Consider the following 24610-nt stretch of genomic DNA (forward strand, 5'->3'; position numbering starts at 1 on the left):
ATATTTTCTCATAAAAAGGATCTTGTTAAATTGATTTACTGAACATAAGAAGTATTTCAACAAATAAAATCAAAGGTTAAAACCTTACACGTTTTGCATATTATGCAAATCGGGCTAAAAAATTTTTTTAAACTTTAAACTTTCAAAATATCTGTTGGTTTTTGCAAAGTATGATATAGGTATGATATAGGTGTTTGTTCTAGAAATATTTAAAACCTAAAATGAACAGTCCTTGCATACTAAAATAACGTAAAAATTCCCGCGATTGAAATTTGTAGGGCCAAATTTCCAAAATGTTGAAAAATTGAATCTACATGGTCAATTTTCTTCAAAAAATACCTCGATCAAATCAATTTTTTTTCATTTAAAATTAAGAAACAACTCTTATTTATCACAGAGTTTTTGGTGTGTTTTTTTTTTGGAAACATTACATGAACATGACATGACATGAGCAATACCCATGCCTTTGAAATTCAATGGAAATAAATGGTTACAAACATACTGAATAATGAATATCATGGAATGCCTTAATGATCACATTATTGTTTTTATGATGAACTTTATCCAAAAGGACTATTAGGATTTTGTTATTCTTGTCATTCTTTTTTGGATTTCTTTTTAGATTCTATGATAGAGATGAGCAGTTATCGTACTAAAACTATGCAGTGAAGCTACAAATCACCTAATCGGATATTCCTTTCATCAGAATTCTTTGACACAATATTCACATAATAATCCACTCTGTATTGCCTAGGGGGAATTTGGTCAGTGAAGGACGTGTCTATGGATTTTCTACGGCAATTAAAAATAATGAACACTCATGATCTTGGTGCTTGATCATACTGGTCAATTCCTGAATCAAAACTAACGGACTCTTGCTGTTTGTCGGGGAAGGTGATTCTGTAGAAATTGTCCACTTGATTATCAGAAGTGTCCCTCAGCCGCTCGTGTCTTATTCTTCCTGTCCTCCAGCTAGCAAAACCCGGAAAATAGTATTATAATCATTGTAGATTGATTTTGTTTAATTACAAAGGTATTGTGTATCCAGTGTAAAAAATATGTTAAAAAAAAAAGTATTGGCAAAACTTCTATTTATATCGCTTAAGTTATTTAATTTGATCATAATCATCATGCATTTGAATTTTGTTCAATGTATAATTCTTTTATTGTGGCTATATATTTTTGAAATTTTCTTGTATAACTGCATATTCAAGAACCTGTACATGTACCTTTTTGTGTCACCGTCAGAGTATCATGAACATATTGAAATCACCTTGTTTTTATTTGATTGCTATTACTTGATGCTATTATTCTGTCCACAATGTATTAATATTTACTTTAACAACTAAGGATTTTGAATGAATATTTTAATAGAAAAGTTTTGACGATTTTTTTTTCTAAATTATAAAGATCATTATATATTTTATAAGTATCTCAACCATATGATTGGTTAATTTAAATGATGATATTTTTTTTGCAGACTTACCGAGTAAAAACAAATATGGCGGATATAATTATGATAAAGGCTACCACACATACAACAGCTATAGCGATGATGCCGCCTTTTGATAAACCAGAGTCGGGATCTGTTAATAAATATCAAAGTTATCATACTGCAAGTCGGAGGTAAGAAATGTGTTTGATGTCGTTAAAAGAGGAATTTGTTTCCCAAAGGTGATCCAAACTAAATGGATCTTAATTGAGAAGGTTGAGAAGGGGTATTCTACAAATAGCAAAATTATTATAATATTGTAAACAGGGACGTCATATTTTCTAATTTAGGTTTACTTAATAAAGAATATTAATCTTTTCATATTTTTGAGAAGTTAAACTATCAATAAAGTATTTAAATAATGAAATACTGAGAGTGATTATAATTCAACACGAATTCTATAATGAAATATGTAAATTAAAATGTTCTATGTATTTCCATATAGAACTTACATGTTATATACTCGCTAGATGCCCTTGACCTTGGGACGTACTTTGCCTGAGAATCTATTGACGTAGCATTTTCATCTACAAGAACAAATTTATTGCTTATGTTGACACTTAATAACCACTTCTAATAATGCAACTGTCAAAAAGCAAATATGCTTAAAGGTCATACCAGTTTTTATACATCTATATCCCATTTCTTTATATCCATCTGCGCATGCGCAAACAAATTTTAGTCTGGGAAGGGGTATACATATGTGGTCACACGTGAAAACACTAGTACATCCATTTGCACCTAAAAAGTAAGCGAAGAAAATGACTTTTTTATTATTTTAAAAAAGGCAAGCATAAAGTTGCACATCGTATATCTGAGAAAATATATATTACCTCTTACTAAATATGTTGAGTTATACGAAGCCAATCCGTTCAATCGTGAGAAGGCTCCGGGACCTAATTGCTTTATTTGCGAAGATTCTCCATTCACAGTAGTTTTAGGTATCGTTTTCAGGTAGCTGTAAACCAAAGTAAATAGCTCTAATAAATTCAAATTGATTAACAAACTTTTAACACTTTTTTTCAAAAATTTTTATCATTGAGAGTTTTAAAAATGCATTAAGATTTGTGTCAGTATACATGTATGGTTTATGAGATAAGTGGTTTTGCTTTGTGGATTTTTTTTTCACACAAAATGTTGTAACTAAGTATTTACTCGTAAGTATTTAAGCTCTTTATTGTCTTCTCAAAGTAATAATTAAATTGCATTATAGTATAAACAAAATACACATCAAAATGTTAACATTTTTGCACATAAGTAACATTATAAGTACATGTATAATCGTAGATCGACATTAAATTGTCATATAAAATCCCAAATATAACCATTTTTGAAAATATAAAAACTGTAATTATAATTAAAGGTAATCACCTGATTGCCAAATAAAATCCCAAATCTAAAAATTCTGACAACAAAATTTTTCTTCAAGAAGCATTTTTAAGCAGGATTTTAGCCAAAAATTAGCTAAGATAGACTTGTCAACTTATTCTGATATATTGTTCCTGCTTACTGAAAATGGGTCATATTTGAAAAAACAATAAAACCAGACAAGAAGGAAGGTTTTTTAATAGGGTCAAATTCTGTAGAATGACAAACGATAAGATTGATGTAGGCAATTCAGTTTTTAACGCAGCTGCTCTCTAAGATAATATACTGTGATATAACCATGATCTCATCAATCCTCCAGGAAGTATCGAGAAAAAAATATTGCGTGTCTTAGATCTATTTATAGATTCGATGACTTGTTAAAAGTTTCATATCTAAACCAAGGAGATTTAGATCAATTTCAAATCTAAGCCCCCCAGACTTCCTTAACAGAGGAAATGAAGACAAGACAAAGTTGCGATCGAATATTTATAACTTTCCTCAGACATTCCGATTCTTTTTCATCACTATTACGGTTTATATGTCACAATATCTCAACAGTATTGGAGCCAATTGACAAATTGTCAAGAGAGACACAGTTTGCTAATTGATAAGAAAAAACGAATCACAACTCTAAAGGGTCAGCTAGAGTTAACTGCCAATCTTACTTTGTTTTCCAGTCAGTAATGATAAGATTGTTGCCGTTTAGAGCGATCCCAAAGTAATGTGCATCTGACTCTTTGACAACAAGTCTTCTGTCCCCTCCATCGATAGGCTTGGCCTCAATCGTATTCTGTTTGGCGTCAACCCAGTACAAAACATTTTCTGCAAAAACAGAACAACAGTAAGTTTTATTAAACACGGTTTATTCATCTGTTATTTTAACGTGAATCTTGTATACAAAAGTGTTTTTGGTTTTTTTTAAATGTTTTTTTCTATTTAGTAATAAAGCTGATTCATTCAATCAAGGTCGCGAAAACTTAATACTGCTGAGCAAAAAGATATGTTTTGTTCTACAGAAAGATTTTTTTTTTGCAAATCTGATTGAATTTAAGCTCTAAGATAAAGCAATCAATAGATTTGAATGTTTGGTTTCCTTATGTGGAAGCACTTCTATGACTCTATGTTAGAGATAGTGAATATGAATAAAGTGATATAGTTACCAAGAGATGATTCCTTGAAGGGTCTTAGTCTGTTTATATTTATTAAATGTAAAGAAAGTCAAATCCTTAAAACTATGTAATTAAAAAAATTATATTTTTTGATCTGCGTGTAAATGTCACATCCATTTCAAAAAATATATTGCTTTGTTAATACGTAACAAGGTATAAGTATTCAAAGGCACATGGTTTTATATTCCGAAGTAATTCATATTTTTGACAATATCTCTATGAAAAATTTGCAAAACATATAAAATATTTTAAAGAAAATATATTCATTGATTCATTTAACAACTGTTGTTTGACGTCTCTTTCCAGAATTTCCCTAACAAATACCGATATTGGTTTCCAATTTACACTCGGCACTTTCAGCAATTGAACAATAGAATTCTTTCTTCTTCCAATTGTAACATGGGACTTATGTTAACAAAAGGCCATACCTACAAACCCCTGACTTTTAGATTTATTTAACATTGACAATGAATCAAATACGAATCTTATAATATTTAATTAAACTTGATATAATATATATTCAGAAAGCGGCTAAACTCTTTACTTTTTTCTACACATTTGCCTTATTCATTGATAATTTTATCTGATATAATTACACACAAGAACCGCTGTAATTCAGTCTTTTTAGGAAAAAAAGATAATTATCAAAACTTTACCTTATTGAAAACAAGCATTTTTATCTTAAGTCTTTACATACATTACATGTACAACACACTCGCAAACAAATCATAGTTATAAAATTGTCAATAAATAATGATATAGCAATCAAAAGCATGGCACAAAAGGGTCATTTTTTACAGCAATGGGTAGGAAAGTGGATAACTTTAACAAGTGAGTTGAAGGTTAGTTTTGAATTAGTTCATTCAGTTAAGATCATGTACATGCACTTGACTCTGCAAGGTAAAAATAACTATACTATCTAGCATTTCAAAACATATATTACTGCAAAATTAATGTGGATAATTACTAGTATACATTTTTGTTATTTTCAACGGTTTTGGACTCTATTTGGCAAATCATTTATTAAGCAATTCATTTGCTCTCAAGTTCAATCACACGTATTTACGAAAAATACTGAATAAATACCTTAGAATTCTCTTACTTTTAAAATAGAATAGGCTGCTCTTCGTATTTGAATATCTTGTAAATTATGGAAACGTATTGCTGCTTGTTAGACAAAATCTTGGCTATGCCATAACTGAATATTTTTTTTATTAAAGAAAATCCTAAGAAGGGATCGCTGAGGTTAATTTTCATGATATAATTGATTTTCAAGTGAAAGAAAAATGTGCAGTCTGAACTGAATGTTTGTAATAGTTACCGTATGTTTTTCTACTGGTTTGCTATAGATACCCGATGACATTTTGAAACAGTCACGAGGGGCAACGCCCCGAGTGGGTGTTTCAAAATGTCATCGGGTATCTATAGCGAACCAATAGAAAAACATAACGGTAACTCACTTGTACCATAGCTATTTAACCTGTATACGTGGATTCTAAAATTAGATCTAGAGTTACTTTGCTTAATCAAGCGTGCAAAACATCGACTGAGAAATGTATAGTTAAGATAAAGTGTCAAAATATTAATGTGATTAAAATTATATCCTTATAGTAATATGTTGTCAATAAATACACTGCAGCTGCACTGTATTGAAACAAAAAAATAAAAGTAATAGAAGATTATTGATTTTTTGATAAATGAAATGCTATGAGTAAATTTAGGGGACTCTACTTTTATGCACGCTTGACCAAACAAGATATACCGGTATCTCACGAAGAGACACGTGCTCGAATGGTCAGTCCGAGTATCAACATGGAGGAAGACGGCATGGATTTTGCGCTATCTCAAGCCCTAGATATTATTGAGGCCGAAGAATCCCGAAACGAATTGTCGCTGACCCAAACAGTTGAATTGTATGAAGTTGAACCTGCTGATTTTGGTGAGTTTTCTATGCTGCAAGAATTTGATGCGATAATCCCTGGCGATATTCAAGAAAACAAACGTTTTGCATCGCCCGTCGAAGAGGAGGAAATAGACAATATTAAAAAGTCCTATGAAAGCAAAAACACTCGGAAAAACACAAACTGGAGTGTTAGTACATTTCAGGAATGGAGAAAAAACAGAATGCAAATTACTGGAGCGTTCATGCCTGAATTGACTCTAATAACTAATGAAACTGAAATGAATGACATAATGACAAGGTTTGTCCTTGAGGCGAGGCGTAAAGATGGTGCGCAGTACCCACCAAGATCTCTGTATCAGTTGTGCGTGGGTGTCCTGAGGTATCTTCGAGAAAATGGAAACAGTTTAAACTTTTTGGATGAAAAAAATCTCAATTTTCAAGGATTTCGACGAGCGCTGAGTGCGAAAATGTCTGAGCTTACTGCTCAGGGAGTTGGAGTCGTAAAACGACAAGCTGAACCCCTGTCGGAAAAAGATGAAAAAATTCTTTGGGAAAAAACATTTTAGGGAATTCGTCTTCAAAATCATTACTTTATTCAGTCTTTTTTTACAATTGCAAGCTCTTTGGATTAAGAGGTGTCGACGAACACAGGAACCTGTCGATTGATCAGTTTCACGGCCAGGAACACGTTAAGTTCCAAGACAGTACCGTTGTCAGAAAATTTAAAGTTAAGCACTAAAAATGGCTCGTTGTCATGAAAATACAGGTAAGGTTATGACAAAAACTGTCCGGTGTCATTACTTTAGAAGACAGGTCGTAAGCAGTTTTTCATTTTTTAAGTTAAATAATTCAACCAATGTCTGAAATTGCAATGGGGAATAGGACTGACACCCCTTTTGGTGTTGTATGAATTTCAGCCGTTAAAATGAAGTAATAAAAGAGGAGTTTGCGTTGGCAATCACATGCCCATGTGTGAAGTCATGATCGTCAGCCTGAAAATTTAATATTTCTTACGTAAAATTTATTTAAATGGTCCTTTTATTTTGAAATATGAAGAAAAACTTAATTTTACATGTTTTAGGCAACTGACATCCTTTTCTTTGTAGCAGGCTTTAAGAAATCGCAATTTAAACGCAAAATGTCCGTTGTCAGTACTTGTTAAGTTTTTCTAGTCCGGTGTCTTTTTCTTAACATAAAAGTTTATCAATAAACAGTCTGACTAAAGCTAGTCCCTATTACACTTTGTTAGAAGTGAAATAGTAAGGGCTTGATTTAGTCAGACTGATCAATAAATACGTGTATAACAAAAATGATCAAATGTATATGTACTCTTAAGAAAGAGAAAGCATTTTGCAGAAAATTTTGAATCTTTTTTGGGGTCGTCTTAGGAGTAGTGTATATACCCGAACGTGCTTACCATTCTCTGATGTTCTTAAATATATAGAGTGCAAACGTATATAACAATTCCTGAAATATTATCAGTAAAACAAAAATAAAATATTGGATCTACACGAACTTAAAAATACAGAAATTTTTAATACGTATATATTAAATTATTGACAAACAAGTTGCTGAAACAAGAATATCAAAAGTCTTGTTTTAGAAAGTCATAATTTCAAAAGTTCCGTGGTCGAAGCAATGATCTTGACAGCAAATACAATTTATCATGGAGTCAAATGCTGACTGACGTTTTTCATAGTAATTATTAGGCCATATTTTACACATTGACGGATTTTTCCCGGTACATTTCCCGATCAAGACAAGGGGCACACAGTAGGTGTAAACGGTATAGACAGAGGATGTTCACTCCTAAAAGAATTTTTTGAATAGGCAAGGAAATTTATTCAAAATGAAGAGAAATATGAACCAATGACTGCCGGGAATCTTTTACTTTGAGATATAAGCTCTTAAATTAACGTTTGCATAAAATCTATGAATAGTTCATCAATGATAAAAATAATATGATATATATAATAACAGATACTATGCTATTTGAATACATATTGTTTTTCCGCCTACTGCCAAGTTATAATTTTCAAAAGTTAACATATTCGAAGGATTTTTAATATTGTTTTTATTAGATTATTATATAAATTTTCATAAAACATTACTAATTTGGGAAAACAAAGAGAGATAACTATAAAAATTTGGTAAAACTTTTGTTTTTCACAAAAGAAATCAACGAAAAATGGAAAATACCCCCCCCCCCCTGTGAAACAAAAATTCTTTTTTACAGGTGATATGGACAATTTTTTTCAAAAATTCAAACCAAAGCTTTTTGTGTTTCAAGACGGGGGTGGTATTTGTATACTTTATAGACAAAAAAACGACAAAAACAATATTATCATAGATATGTTTATAGAAAAAAAAAACGACAAAAAAAACAAAAACAAAAAAAATTATCACAGATACATTTATAATTCAATTCATGCCGCTATGAGAAATCTAATTGATCTTAAACCGTCGGATAGTTACCATGTTTACGGATTTTTTAAATAAAAAAAAAGTCTTTGTTTTTGTTGCGCCATTTCTGTTACCCTGTTAGTGCGATGGAAAAACCCTCAACCCATCCTTTTTATGGGTTCATTTTTGTATTATTTTGCAATCTGGTCAAAATTTGTATTTTTCTTATTCATGTAGTAGTAACTTGTAATCATAGATTATCTGATAAATACAGTTTCACGATTTGTAAACCGTTAACTATATTTAACGATCTGATAAAATATAGTTATACGATTTGTGAAACTATGATAATAACTCTTAACTATAGTTTACGATTGTAAACTATAGTTTACAAACGTGAATCTTTGTTTATCAACAAAATCTATTGTTAACGCTTATTACAGACAGATAAACTTAGATTATCATTCGTAAACTATAGTTAACAACCGTTAAATATAGTTTTACAGATGAAAACTATACTTTACGAATCGTTAACTATAGTTTACGGTTTGTAAACTATAGTTTACAGTCGAGAAACCTAGTTTATCAATTGTGAAACTAGGTTTAACTCATTTTTGTGAATTTGGCGTGCCATAGTGCTGGTATTAAAACAATTCATCAATTACCACTTAACTGTTCTTTGTATTAAAAACGATTTTATGGCCAAATTGCCATTAATATTAAACAAAATGAGTGCAAATTGTAGGCAGGAATCGAGAGTTATCGAGCATATTTCTTCCTTCACTTTGAAATTAGTTTTTTTAAGAAAAAAGGCTGAAGCCCATATACATATTACAAACAAAAGCTGAACATTATATGAAATATAGGAAATAGCATACGTTTAGTTTCTTATGACTAATTAGTTCACCCATTTGTTTAAGGCATGTTTGAAATTTATCAAAGCATTAACAGGCACGTAGCAACAGGGAGGGGGGGGGGGCAGGGGGGGCTACCCCCTCCTCCACTTTTTCCTCCAACATTACCTTTACTATAGAAAATGTCCGTTGAAAAGATGGTTGCCCCCCCCCCCCCAAATTTTTACCACAGTATATCCATAGCAAGGATATATGGGAAAAAAATGGAAGTTAAGGCCATAATAAAAATATTCCTAGATTCTCATCCCCACCCGCCCCGATTTTATACCCCCGCCTCGATTTCTTTTATTTCTGTTTTTCTTCGTCTTAATTCTGATCAGGATCAGTATTTAATCATCTACCATTCTACTTTCTTTTTAAATCCCGCGAAAGTTGACATGATTTTGACAGCTGAAAAGATGGTAACTGCTGTAATACATGCCTATATATTTTAAACAAGGGTCATTCGTAGAAAAAGATTGATGATGATGTGAAGTAAGAGATAACTAAACCTTTACAGTGACTTTTATTCGGGTATTGTAGATAAAATAACACCATGTGACCAGGTCAATAAAAAATCTGCAAAATTGAAAATATAAAAATATAAAATAAAAGCCACCCGCCCGCCTCGATTTTTAATAAAATTCGGATGAGAATCTAGCAATTTATTTATTATGGCCTAAAGGAAGTTGGCCTAAATTGAAAAAAAGTTGGCCACTACCACCCCCCCCCCTCCCCCACGAAATAGGATTTTCGAGTTTGGCCAAGAAAAAAAATGCGGTTTTTTTTTTTTTTTTGCTTGTCATCTTTTTTTACGTAAATAAAAAAAATTTTCTCAGGTTGCCCCCCCCCCCCACTTTCAGAAACGATGCTACGTGTCTGATTAAAAAACTAAATTCGACCTACTTCCTAGTGTATACGTACAGTCAAGTAGCGACACAGGTACCTGAAGTATGGATAATACCCCCCCCCCACCTTTTTTTGAATGAAAAAAATGTAAGAATGTATAATATCTCCAAAATATAAAATTTCCCCGTCAAACACATCTATATGTCGTTATATGCAAACAGATTGTACTTTTTCTCACGTTTAAAGAATGGCCCCATTCGGTATAATAAAAATTTTTATTATACCGAATGGGGCCATTCTTTTCGAGATATTATACATTCTTACATTTTTTTTTTTCATTCAAAAAAGGGGGGTATTATCCATACTTCAGGTGCCTGTGGTAACGACAACGGACCGATGACAACGGACTAAATTTTCGTATCTTGTCATGACAACGGACATAAATTATAATAAATCAAATATTTCAGTTTTTATTTGTTTTATTTTTTAACGTAAAGGCTTATAACATGTCCTGATACTGACTGCATCAATTGGTACATATATGATATTCTATTTACAAAAAATATAACATCTTAGAAGGAAAATGAATGAAATCAAGTTTTGATTTCACCAGGGTTTAATATCGCCAACGCAAACTCCTCTTTTATTACTTCATTTTAACGGCTGAAATTCATACAACACCAAAAGGGGTGTCAGTCCTATTCCCCATTGCAATTTCAGACATTGGTTGAAATTATTTAACTTAAAAAATGAAAAACTGCTTACGACCTGTCTTCTAAAGTAATGACACCGGACAGTTTTTGTCATAACCTTACCTGTATTTTCATGACAACGAGCCATTTTTAGTGCTTAACTTTAAATGTTTCTGACAACGGTACTGTCTTGGAACTTAACGTGTTCCTGGCCGTGAGTTTGAGCTTCACGATAATGGAAATGAAAGACCGTACATCATTTTCAAAGGGCGCATCAGTAAAACTTACAAAGGTAAGATTATAATTTCTGCAAAAATATTTAACAAAAAGGTCCATCAGAATTATACATTATTGTTAAGTAAGAATTAAGAGTTATGTGCATCGTTTATTTAAAAAAATGTTTCAAACAGGAATAGCACTAAGTGTCTTTTTTCTGGAAATGGGGGGGGGATTCTTGAATGAATATGTTATACAATGTACTAGTATTTCGGCAGACCATATTAATGTTTACTTGATGATTATATTTCAGGTGGTCTGAACCAGCGGAATATTTCGCCAAAAATCATCAAGCATATGTTCTGTGATAATGAGTTGTACAACGTGTATAAGGAGTATATTTGCCTCATCCTTAGTCTTGACAGTGATCCGACCGCACCCTTCTATAGACGAGCGCTAGACTGCAGGAAATTTAGCAAGCAGTGCATCGGCGTCAACAGACTGTCAACCATGATGAAATCCATGTGTCAAGAAGGCGGGTTGGAGGGTAATTATATCAATCACTCCGGGAAGCGTACATGTGCGACCGCGTTATATCAGGCGGGAATAGAGGAACAAGAAATTATGGCCCGAACGGGCCATCGTTCGATAGAATCCGTTCGACAGTATAAAAGATGTATGTTGTTCTTTTTAAATAACTATTTCAAAAAAAACGGTTAATTTCAGAGAGAGAGAGAGAGAGAGAGAGAGAGAGAGAGAGAGACAGAGACAGAGACAGAGAGAATTTACTTTTGTACTTGATGTATGTGAATAAGTATCTCATTAAAGCATTTTTTTTTTATTTTGGGAGGACAGATGTGTGTGCAATGCTGTGTGTGTGTTTATTTTTGTAATTTTGTTTTGAATTGTATTCGATAAATACAATAAACTTTGAATATTCATTTTAAAAATGTTAGATTTACTAGACCGTAAGAAGGCGGAGTTAAAAATTAGTGGGATATATATTGATCACAGAAAAGTGTTGGTTTGCTCAAAATACACCATAGTTTCGAACAAAGAAAATGTGGTGTATAGATGTTCAGCTATGGTACAATACCTGATATTGTACATTTATTATCAGTGTAAAGAAATATTTTGAGACGTCAAGCAATTGAAATAAACTTAACAGGTTTTATACAATGAAAGTACCTTGATAATCTATTATAAGACCATTTGGCCAGGCTTCTCCATTCAGATCAAGGAAAATCCTTCGTTCGCTACCATCCATGTTGGCCAATTCTATCTTTGGTTTACTTCCCCAATCAGACCAGAACAAAAGCCTTAAAATTAAGGAAATGTGCATCAATGAAATATACTTACACATATACTTATCACAAATTGATTTAGGAAAAGATGGTTATCAAAATGTTTGATCTCTCAGTTACCCTTTCAGAGGATGAATGGTTATTGCCCTAGGTTCGTCAAGGTTATCTTGTATAATTGTCTTGCATATTAGATAGTTGTCCATTGAAATAACTTGAATACGATCTAGGCCTGTATCCGTGTAGAACAAAAGACGGTTTGTATAGTCAGCTGCAAGACCATCAACAATAGAATCTGAAATCAAAGAAAAAACAGCAAAGATATAATTGACATTATTCAAATTACTTATCATCATATTATATTGAGATATCCATTGAGAAACACAAATAAACGTTGAATGGGTGAGGAGTTTGATTTATTCTATATCACGTTTCATGGGGAAAAAAACCTTTCAACTTACAGAAATCCGTCATCACTCATTGAGCTTTATTCCTTTTATTAATTTGTATTTGTTAAATTCATATAATGATTAACAAGCTCCTATGAAGATTGCTTGATTGATTCTTTTAATTCTGTGAAGATGACATTTTTATAGTAAGCTTTCAGAAAGAAAACATAGCATGAAATGAAAGATTAACATTGAGACTTTAAACAATTCTGGGCAGAATTTTTTGCCAGAAACCTGTTTGTTTGTTTGTTTGTTTGTTTGTTATAGTTCGCTATCAAGAATTATTTATTCATATCATGTTTTGTAAGTATTTAAACTAGATCAACTTTTTTGAAAAAAAATCTACTTTTTTAAGTCTCAAACAATGTTTGCCATTTTATGATTTTTTAGTATGCACAAGTAAGACAGTAACCATTTTCTAAAATCCTACAAGCCCAACAAAACATTCTTGTGTAGATGAAAATCTTGTCAAATTGAATACTATATCCAGACGTTCTAAATAGCCAACCATGACTATTTCCTTAAATATGTGCATCGTTAAAAAAATATTACCACCTTCAAAAGTTTGAGCACAAAAATGCACCTTCATCGAGGGCTTTGACAATTTCGGCAGACCTCCCTTCTATATTGACTCGTTGGATAGCCTTTCCCTTTGAATTATCATTATCTGTCCAGTACAAGTGCCCTCTCACTGGATCAAAGCCAACGGCGATTGGTCTGTGGTGACTGACTTCCGGTGCAATGACGTAGACATCACCAGACGTTAGATCTATTTGGTAAAGCTGTTTCTGGTAGGAGTCTGCGGCTATTACAAAGTTTTCTCGAACTGACCCTGTAGTTGTCAAAGAAAGGTATGTAAGTATTTATTTACCAAATAAATGTAAGAAAGTAAATAAACTTTACATAGTAAATTATTTTTTCCTAACAACATACTCATCCATATGTCCCTTACTTAATTTGTATTGAAGCAATGCTGTCAGATTTTATTTTTACAGATCATATTTTATGTTTTTATTTTAGATTTAATACTGATCATTATCATCATATATTTCATGCATGTGAATAAAGATGATGGAAATATGTCTTTTTTAAATTGTTGCAACTATTAAGTTAATCTTCTCATAACCTTCAAAGACTCTGTCAAGGTAACAGGTACATGTATTACATGGGTATATGATGTCCATAATTCATGTTTTGAAACAAGAATCTGTGATTCCATACAATGCTGCTTTACTTTAATATTTTAAATTTTTCAATCAAAAGTGACCAGATTGTTTGCTTTGAGTTTTTAAACCTATTCTACAAATAACTTTATTGTCAAAATATTCGGTAAGTTGCCTATAGTGTTTTCCCTATAAATTGTCAAAAGTCAAATGTTTTACCTGATATACAAGATCGCAAGTCTTCGCCAAGTTGAAATCCTGTTCCGCATGCGCAGACATACGAGTCATTATACAGTCCTAGACACAGCTGGTCACAATACCCATTGTTGTCACCACAGGTCACTATCAGAAAACAATTTTTATCTTCATGTGCGATTTGCTTTACGTTAATTTAACGACAGATATACAAACGATATTGAAATATCAAACATCTGAATATAACAACTTCAGATGGACTAATAAGGATTAATAGATTACATATGTAATAAGGATGGATGCAGAAAGGCATAATTTTGAACTTCAAAGAAAGTTCACAAATTATTATAATAAAGTATATTAAAGAAATGTATTATTCAATTCATTTGCAATCAGAAAAGGTTATAAATATATACCATTGCAGGCATCCTTTTTTGTCTGTATTATCTATCCTTAAATTCTTATCACATAAAAACATATTTGCTCGTCGCCATCTTTGACGAGAGTAACGCACTCTACCCTAGCTAGAACCTTTTCACACAGTTATATATTTACTTGTGTGACTTGCTTTACGTTCATTTAAATTGACTCTCTGTCTCTCAATCCTTAACTCATAAGTGTGTACTGTGTCAAAATCATACAAAGGAACCAAATCAAAAGCATTAATTTCTCTTTTTTGAAGAATACCATCAAGAATGGGTTGGTTGAGGACATCATATGCTATGACGTCAAGAGCTGTGCCAGTCTGTGGATGAAGAATTCCCCGTACTTTGTTTTTCGTCTGCAGGTCTGCGATGTGAATACCATTCATGTCCAGTTGGTCTGTCCAAACCAGGTAATCCTTCAAATTGATGAGTATTGTTATATCAAGACATAATTACCTTTAATCCATGCAATGCATACAGCCATTCTATATGCAAAATATATTGTTTCAATATAATGAATCTTATATTTCAATGAAAATATATTGTCAATTCGAATTAATTTAGTCATTCAAATATATTTGTTGCTTTGTTTAAACTATCAATTATTTAAGGAAGGTTTCTTGGAGTAAATGTCTTACTTGAAATTTGCTGATGCCATAGAAGTTTGCTGACTGGTATTTGAAAACAACAGATGTCATGCCTAGTTCAAGGTCGTAACTAACAACTTGATTTAATCCGGAATCTGCCCAGTATAACCTGATAAAAGGAAAGAAAATAATATTGGTTTGCAACAACTTTTGATTAAATTTTTATAACTGTTTTAAGCCAGACTATAGCATTTACAAGGATAATATAAAAACACTTAGATGATACAAATTTTGTCGTTAAAGAAATATTCTGTAACATGATAATATTTTCTGCATCAGTCATTACATAATTAGTGCCGCTACCACACATGAACCCTTGAAGGTTCCACACATTAACAATTTTTAATAGGCATGATTTTCGATATTTGATATTGGCAGATTTCATAACATCAGAAATATTATACATAATAAATTATTGAATTGCTGTTAAGTTTATATACATGTACATGTAAGTAATGAAAATTACGTGTCGGATGTGCAATCCAAGAATAAATGGTTGCCCTAACAAAGAATGGCTGACGTAATATTTTCTGACATTGCCATAAAAAGTTTTCAATTCTGCCACCGCCATTCAATGATGACACCTCTATGACTTTTCTTCCGGGGTCAGTCCAGTACAGTTCTCTGTTATTTATCATTCAAAGAAATTACAAACGAGTTATACATGTACATTATGAAAACTTTTCATGTTTCTTGAATTTCGTTGTGTTTCTTTTTCAAAATTAGCAAATTAAAGGATAAGATTGGATTATTTTTTTAATACCCTCGTTGTGGATGGACTGCAATACCAAGTGGATCTACAAGATTTTCGGTTATCAGTTGTTTCTGGAATCGCCCATCTGGTCTGGCCACCATAATCCACTGATATTGACTGTCCGTCCAATATAAATTTTTAGTCATCCAATCAAAAGCAAGTCCTACATAATATATAAAAATAAATCAAGTATTTATCACTAAAGGATGAAATGAAAAAAAATCTACACATACATGTAAATAATATAAAATATTTAAAAACATAAAGATGTGCTTAGAAATTGACATAATGTGATCATTCGATATAATAATGGTAAAGTTTCAGAAATAGGTGTGCAACATGCATAGATTTCACGCTTTTGGATAAAAAAAAAATACTTGATCGATGATTTTACAATCTTCAAATTTCCATGAAAAGATAAACTTACAATTTAAAAATATTATACACAGATTATATATTAAATTGAGTGCACGCACAATATTTCAAACATTTTAGATTGATTGATTGTATATTGTTTAACATCCCTCTCGAGAATTTTTCACTCATATCGAGACGTCCAAACATCTTAGCATTAAGTCAGTAACATTACCTTTCACTATGCCGATGCCCTTTACAATGGTTTTTGTATATTCTCCTCTCTTAAGCTGAACCTTACTGATACTCTTGGTGACATTCTCTGAGTAGAAAAGTACCCGCTGGTCCCCGTCATAAGCTAACGCCATGAAGCCTTTCCTGGTCTTAATGAAGCATTGTTTGGATAAAGTAACGTTCTTTAGTGACATATGACCAAAATTAGCTGGATACTGGCAGATAGCATCATTAATGGCATAGATATGAGCAGGCCGCATGAAAAACCTGGAAGCTGCAAGAAAGAACTTTGTTTCCTGAACATATCTGAACATTTCCTGAAGATATCTTTCCTATCTCTTCTAGAAATATAACTTCCCAGGGTTAATGTGTAAAACTATATATCAAGTTTGTCAAATAAATGCACGGTATTATACTAAGACAGCTTCTGATTGATGCAAAATAAAAAAAAAAGGTTTTCTAATAAGTAAAACATACTGCATATACATTAGTTCACGTCAAGAGTTTCAATAGTTAGAGTTGTACAAGAAATGTGCACGCAAACCTTCCTGACTTATGATAATAAATTTTTTCAGGTTTTCTGCATTTTAAACAAACTTTTCAAATTTTTTTTTTGAAACTTATATCATTGTTTTGATTTTGATTCTTGAAAGGTCTGGAAAATCAATTTTACAATTTGAAGATTAATAGTTTTCATTGATCTTTCTCTCTCTACAAATATGAAAGTATTCAAAGTAACATAATTAGAGTTGAATCATTATATCATATACATATATAGCCATTATATGGAATCTAATTTTTACATCCCGTGGACCACTTTAATTCACAAACATCGTGGTTATTAGATTCTGAAAACGTCATTGAAATATTGTAGTGTACACAGATGACTTGTTTAGAATAAGTTTTTTTATATTTTGGAAGAACTATATGAGGATTATATGAAGAGTTATGCTGAAATCACAAGGTTTACTTTACTTTATAATATCCATAATTATTGACCATAAGTCTTCATTAAAGGAATAGTTATTGTAGATTTATTATATTCATATGGACCAAGAAAAGTAACCCGTTATGAGAATATTCCACTCAGTTGTCAATATTTTGTGTGGAGGGCTCTTCTGTTTGGTTTGTTTGTCATTTTGGGTTTGGTTAAGGTTCCCTCTTCTCTTGTGTTTTTTCGTGTTTTGTGTCTAATTTGATATGCTTAAAATCTCTTACCTACACAGGTTTTCTGATCTTCTTGTATTTCGTAGCCGTCACCACAGTAACACCTTGCTCCAGACAACGGCATATTGACGCAAATCTGGTCACAGTTCAACTGATCGCATTCACCTGTTTTCCAACATTGAATAAAGTTTTTTCTGATTAAAAAAAATCAGATCCATTACAAATGTTCTGACTTTAGACTGTAACTATTATTTTATGCATAAATCAAAAGAACAAAAGCCAGAAAAAACAGATTTTGGTATTTACTTGAATTTCCTGGTTGTAATGTTTCGTCGTACATCGTGACGTCATAAGGGATATATCCAAGTTGATAATTAATGTAGCCTTTTCCTGTGTTTTTGTCATAAATTCGCAGATGTCCATCCAACTGTTCCGAAACAAACAGGTATTTCTAAAACACAGAGGCAAATGGTTTTCAATTCAATATTTAATTGATATTGGTTTTTGGTTATTAGAAAACTACAAGTTTATTTGGTCAACATAATCAATATAAATAATGTGCATGTATCGGCACATTGGATTTTCCAAAATAAATTATTATATCATGCATAACAAATTATTTTAGAATCTAGAATTCCAAAGTCTGTGCTCATGGGTTATCCTGTAAATTGTTGATAAATAAAAGTTAATTATCTAAGCAAAGATTATTTATTCATGCTTGTAGAAAGCAGCTTATTTCTTTTACATATTCGATTTTTTTTATCCTCTCCATTGGAGATTTCTTTTAAAATGATGTTTGAAGATTAAAGGATACCAAACACTTCCAAGCCTTGAATATAACAAAGAAACCTACTTTATTTGGCATACTCCTCAATTCAATTTTGGTAGAAGCAATGCACAAACATATACTTCATTTGATCGCCTTTCAGCAGAAAATTCAAAACCACATTAGTCTTCGCAATGTTATTCTGAATAGATTGCAATATAATTTTTAATTTGGTTGTCTAAAATCATGACCTTAACAAATAAGTTGATGAAACAGGGAAGAAATCATTCTTGTTTAAAGTCGCAAATTTTAATGTCGACAAAATGGACCAAAAATGGCATTGTTATCAAATACAACCTTCGTTAGATAAAAAAAATTACTGATTTTTATACAAATTGTCAGACCAATACAGTGAAACCTGTCTTATCCGACATGCCATTGGAAATTAAATTTATGTCGGATTAAACAGTGTGTCGGATTACTCAGTGTTGGCTATTTCTGTCACATTTCAAGTCCACACAAAGATGTATAGAGCTACGTATTGACAATACATCGTAGCAAATTTCAAACTTACACTTTCGTTTCGTTTGATCACTTTACCTGGCTATTCTCCTAAATTAAATTGTTGAATTTACTTATGAATTTAATGTGATACCATTTTTCTAATAAAATGACTTATAAAAATTGTTTTTTAATATTTATTGCCATTTTTAATCAGCACATGTTTACATTCCTTCTTGATAGCCGCCATTTTGGAAACGGATATAAGCAGATAAATGCCTGACTTTATTCCGTCATAAATTTATTTCCCCCAGGATAAATAGTACGTAATATTAAACAAAAAAAAAATGTTTTTTTATTTGTTTCTTTAATATGGTTATGTATTTCATACTGTTTGTGACAATTCTCAAGTTTATGGTCCTGTTACTTTGATGCATTAAAAATGTCCAAACAAATTGTCAAACACAAGCCAATAGTTAAATAATTAAAATCTAACCTTGGAAAAATTTGCAAATAATTATCATAATTGTCGATTACATCACTGAAATTTAATTTAAACCCGAAGCTGATCATCAAACTGTATCAAAACATATCAATTAGTGTGCCAATTATTAACACAGGTAAGGTGACTGCGTGCGTTCAGCCGTATCTAATCCCCTCATTTCATACTCAATGGGTGAATACAGTGTAAACAAATTTTCAACTGGGGTTTAACCAGCCGTGTAATTATGTCGGATAACACAGGTGAAACTGCAATGCAATTAATAGGCTGTGTTTACAAAGAGATGTCGGAATTCGGAATGTACAGTGGTCCAAAAGTATTTTTCTATATAAGTTATATAAAGATATTTTTGGGAATAAAGATTTACGTCGGAAGTGCCAGTGTGGATTGCAAATTGTCAGACATTTCATGTATATTAAAACTGAAAATTCTACAAATTTTCCAGTTTATTGGACACTTGGGGCACACAACTGGTGTGATTTGATGGACAGGAGATTATCACGTCTCAATGACACCTGTTCCAACCTCTGTTTGCTCTTCTCCAATTTTATTGTTCTAATCTTTAATTTTGAATACTAATCGTTATCTTATTTCATATCAACACTCATCTAATAGTTTAGTCCCAAATTCTTCAAATAAAAATTGTAAAGATTGGAACAGAATCTTTATCTAGTATTTTGTTATTCTATACACATTCTTAAATATTTACAGATAGGTTACCTGAAATAAAGCTACTCCGAAGAATTTGGCGCCTGCTTGAGAAACAATGATTCGCCTACTGTTTCCGTTAAACTGTACACTCTCTATGGTGTTTTTGTGGCTATCTACCCAGTACAGAACGTTCTCTTTGTAGTCAATAGCAATACCACGTGGAGCTAGCATATTGTCCGATACGACAGTTCTCCTATTCAATCCTAAAAGGTCAGACATTTCTATTTTCGGAAAAAATCCCCAATCACTCCAAAACAAATGACTACAAAAAATAGAAATAAAATCATTAAAATCTAAAATTGGATAGTGCATATACATAGTAATTTGAAGTACAATTGCAAAATGTGGAGATTACATATAGAGATATCTTGTAGGAAAATAGAAAATTACATAGCGTGCCCCATATATAGGTAAGGAAAAAGTTATTTCACCCTTTTTGTGGATAAACAGCTATCCCATGAGGATTTTCAAGATCTGTCTGAACCACTACTTTATAAACAGGGTCCTCTGTCGAATTTTCTTTTAGAGCAAACATCTTGATCCAATTGTATTTGGGATCGACCGAGTAAAGATTATTAGAGATCCAATCCACTCCCAAACCATCAATGCTACCAGAAGTTCCTGTGAATATCGTCTTGGTCGTTGTGGATCGATTGACCAACATCAGTCCTTGTATCCTGTGTTTGCTCCTCTCGCTCCAGTAGAGAGTCTTGAATCGGTAGTGGAAGGCTAGGCCCCTGAACTGCCAGGCGGAATGTGGAGCGCTGATGTGGCGGACACTTACATTACCACTGGGAATCCATACATTTGGGTCACCTTCAATCCCTACAATCCTTGCTTTTCCGTTCACTAAAGGACTCATAGACCATAACAGATTAGTCCCATGTCGCACTGTAAAAATATAAATGCCCTACATCAATAAGTCAAATAGTGAGTATAGTACTTATATATGACACAATATCAATCAGAACAACTACTTTAGTATTTAACATTGAAAGTTCTACATATATTTACTTTCAACGACAATGTTACTTTTTTAATTAATTGATAATGTGTTCGCCATGTTTTTCGAAGGAAGCTATTCTTGAAATTTTTATACCAATACCAATTTAATGCATTTTTTTTTATTTCAAAAAGTAACATGTCAAGTTACATAATAAGATTTAGTCACATTCACACACACATTCACATGATTTGACATGATATGAAATATTATCAATATCATTCCATTCAAGAAATATTTATAGTTGGTGTTTTAATAAATGTTTATAACTCACAAATATGAATCCATGGTGACCATAGATTTTCAAAATTGTTCATCGTAATCTTTTGAATTGATATGCATTTTTCTACTTTGTACTTAAGAGTGAAATGATGTAGCAGCCCAGTAATCATAAGAATTTTGTTCTGCTTTAAACAAGAAAAAATATATTGCTTTGTATATAAAATAATGAAATTTATCACACTATTATGATAAGAAAATGGCGTTTCACCTAAAATAATATTGCCATGTGTTAAATATTTAGAAGTTTTTGTAAAAAAATAACATAGTGAAGAAATTTTTGTTCAAAAATATATGTTGTATTGTTTCTATATCGAGTTTACAAAAGGTACAGTGATCATCAGATAAAATACGTATTTTCTTCAAAAAGTATTTCACTTGAAGGATTTAATGCATTTTGCATTTTAATAAACCAAAAAAAAAAGCTTTTTCCGATAAACAAAAGACATTTTTGACATCATAGTCAACTCCTTTATCAATATCATTGTATTCAGAAAGCCGATCTGCTTTTGTCTTCTAAAATTTACATAAAACAAAAAATCTTTTGCAGTGTCCTTCAAATTCGACATATTACATATAAGACGACATTTCATCTACAAACAACACTGTTTTCATTAATACATTTATTAAAATAAACTTGAATTAAAGGTACCACGGAGTTTGACACAACTGTTTCACATTTGGATGTTTTATAGAGAAAGATATTTTTATAATAAAAAACAAAACTTACGGTAAGTAAACTGTCTAATATCTTGAATTGTTCCATCATCAACTTTTTTTTTACGTGTTTTATGTAGCAGACATAAGAACTTGTTAAACGTAGGATTGGTTTCGAAAGCAAAGCAAGCTTCGAACAAATTAGTTGATGTTAGAAAGGAATCAATAATCTTGTTATAATTACAAAACTATTTAAACAAACATATGAACAAAAACTTTGTGAAGTTCGTGAAGTATTCGTACATACACTGTACTTCACAAAGTCTTTGTCCATATGGTTTTATGTTAAATCGTTCTAACACATTTTATTATCCTAACAGAAACTCATTCTGGTTCTATATAAACGTACTCTTTATGTTGACATAAGGAAGAAGTTCTTCGTTTACAATTCGTTTACAATTTTCATGAAAGGAAGTTTTTGAAGACCATGTTTGCAACAATATAATTTATTGGAGTAAAATGGCAGTAATCGGCTCTTTTAATAGCAGATCTGGATTTTTATGTATTTATGAAGCAAAAAACTTGTAGGGAAAAAGTATTGAAAAAATTGTTTTGATTTTGAAATATTGGTTACATTTTATCAATACAAATAGTTATTTTCATTCATAGCACAACTCAATATACAGTATTCCAGTGAACTCAAAAATAAAAAGATTTCGGTCTGAATCATCTGTTTCATACTCGGATATTTTACTGACTTGTTATTTTCAAAGAATCTATAATAGCGTGAAGATATATTCTACAACTCTAAAGCTCTGAAGGACAGATGATATAAACAAAAAATATATGCCTGGATTGGTATATATTTTTTGACCTAATTTCATTGCAAACGATGCAATAGATTTCTAGAATATAAAGAAATTTTAAATTACCTTCTGTGATGTTAAAAATTCTACCCTTCTGAAACCATCCTTATTATTCTATACATATATTTTTCACTTCAAATTCCGTATTTGTGCAGCTTTGAAGAAATAATTCAAAACTACGCGGTGAAATTTATTCATTTTAATCATTAAAACATGATCCAAGTTGTTATTTTCAAAAAATTTTACCAAAGTTTGTTTATATCATCTGTCCTTGAAAAAAAATGTATTGGATATAACCCCCAAACACATGCATACTTAGTCATGAATATAGAGTAATCTGTTTAGCTGATCAATATATAGGGCTTAATTTAATTTTCGTATGTGACATGTCAACAGGGGATGGCTACTCCTCTTCAGTGTCTAATCCCAACTATTTTGTTTTTCAGGGGTATGTATATCAGCTCTTTTTGTATTTTGTATAGGTTTTATGACATTATTCACTGTTTGTTATTATCTTTATATACTTTTTTCAAATAAAAAAAGTTGCAATGCATTTATTATTGAATTATTTTTCCAACGTTTTACTCCAAGCCATTTGATTATGTCAGTATTTTATGCCTGATGGTTTTGTGCAAAAATGAAGATGTATATAATAGGAACTGTGTTAAACTTCTCAAATCTACATGTACATATTACTCTTCTTGACCCTCTTGAGGTTAAATACCAAAATTAAAGCTTGCATTATTTGGGCCCACGCAGAAATTTGTCACATCTAAGTGCTTAATTATCTAATTCAATGTTCTTCCATGGCGACGAATCTTAAGGATGTAAATGAATAATCTCATTACATTAATTTTACAAAGCAAGCTTAAGATACATATTGTGATTAATTGTCATGTGTACACATCTATTGGGATTTGTGAGTGATAAGTGTTAAGTAACTAGTATGTTGATGAATTAAGAAACCACAACAATTGTTTCACAGAAGCTTAGGATCTTGTCTAGTTTAAATAGTACCGGAAAGAGAATACTTGGTATGAAATCTTTACAAAATATAGGTCAATTTGCAAGTTTTAGAACAAAGCTATAGGCCCTTTTATCATCTGAATACAGAGCAATGTATAGCAATGCACGTTCACGAATGAGATTTTCGTCAATTAAAAGTAAATTTAAGGTTATCTTGACCATTTACATGATTTATTTCCCATATTTTTTACAAACTTGCTTGACTTTGTTTCTCCAATCAGAAATCGACTTACGTATTTTTCGGTACCTTCTTTATGAATAAAACGAAGCATTTCATAACTTTTCTTACAGGCGCGTAGTTGACACCAACAACAGAAAAAAAAATGATTCACTTAGAAGATAGAAATTACAGGTTTTTGCACCATTTGCCCCTGGTGTGTTGCAAAATTAGACAATTATGTATTTGGTCTAAAAACCTTCAAGCAGCGACAGGTCTTTTTGTACAAGCATCTTCTGCGACACAGAATCTCGGTTTATACGGTTTCGTCCGATGGGCAGGTCTTGGGATTTCATAGTGGTATTCAAACCCGTGACGAAAGGATCAATACCTTTCTCTGTGAGTCTAGAGCAAACGCTTTGACCACTGCTTTACGCGGGCTCACATAAGTTTATTTTGTAAAATTTT

The 24610-nt window shown here is 31.7% G+C and overlaps 1 protein-coding gene across 1 annotated transcript in view; it reads right to left on the reverse strand.

Moving 5' to 3' along the window:
- Nucleotides 1–398: 398 nt before the first annotated feature.
- LOC134259099 (low-density lipoprotein receptor-related protein 4-like) overlaps nucleotides 399–24610 on the reverse strand; it is a 32050-nt gene continuing 7838 nt past the window's right edge. The window contains 20 exon segments of the mRNA XM_062741695.1: nucleotides 399–972; nucleotides 1487–1586; nucleotides 1945–2019; nucleotides 2111–2233; nucleotides 2326–2450; nucleotides 3526–3682; nucleotides 12174–12304; nucleotides 12410–12581; nucleotides 13319–13567; nucleotides 14118–14240; nucleotides 14781–14934; nucleotides 15157–15274; nucleotides 15632–15663; nucleotides 15666–15789; nucleotides 15929–16082; nucleotides 16509–16781; nucleotides 17726–17839; nucleotides 17981–18125; nucleotides 20164–20416; nucleotides 20586–21045. Of these exon segments, the coding sequence (XP_062597679.1) occupies nucleotides 819–972; nucleotides 1487–1586; nucleotides 1945–2019; nucleotides 2111–2233; nucleotides 2326–2450; nucleotides 3526–3682; nucleotides 12174–12304; nucleotides 12410–12581; nucleotides 13319–13567; nucleotides 14118–14240; nucleotides 14781–14934; nucleotides 15157–15274; nucleotides 15632–15663; nucleotides 15666–15789; nucleotides 15929–16082; nucleotides 16509–16781; nucleotides 17726–17839; nucleotides 17981–18125; nucleotides 20164–20416; nucleotides 20586–21045 (3236 nt within the window). The 3' untranslated portion in view covers nucleotides 399–818.

Source organism: Saccostrea cucullata, unplaced genomic scaffold, assembly GCF_032062105.1.
Source record: "Saccostrea cucullata isolate Sc308-1 unplaced genomic scaffold, CSIRO_AGI_Scuc_v1 ctg465, whole genome shotgun sequence".
NCBI classification, from domain to species: domain Eukaryota; kingdom Metazoa; phylum Mollusca; class Bivalvia; order Ostreida; family Ostreidae; genus Saccostrea; species Saccostrea cuccullata.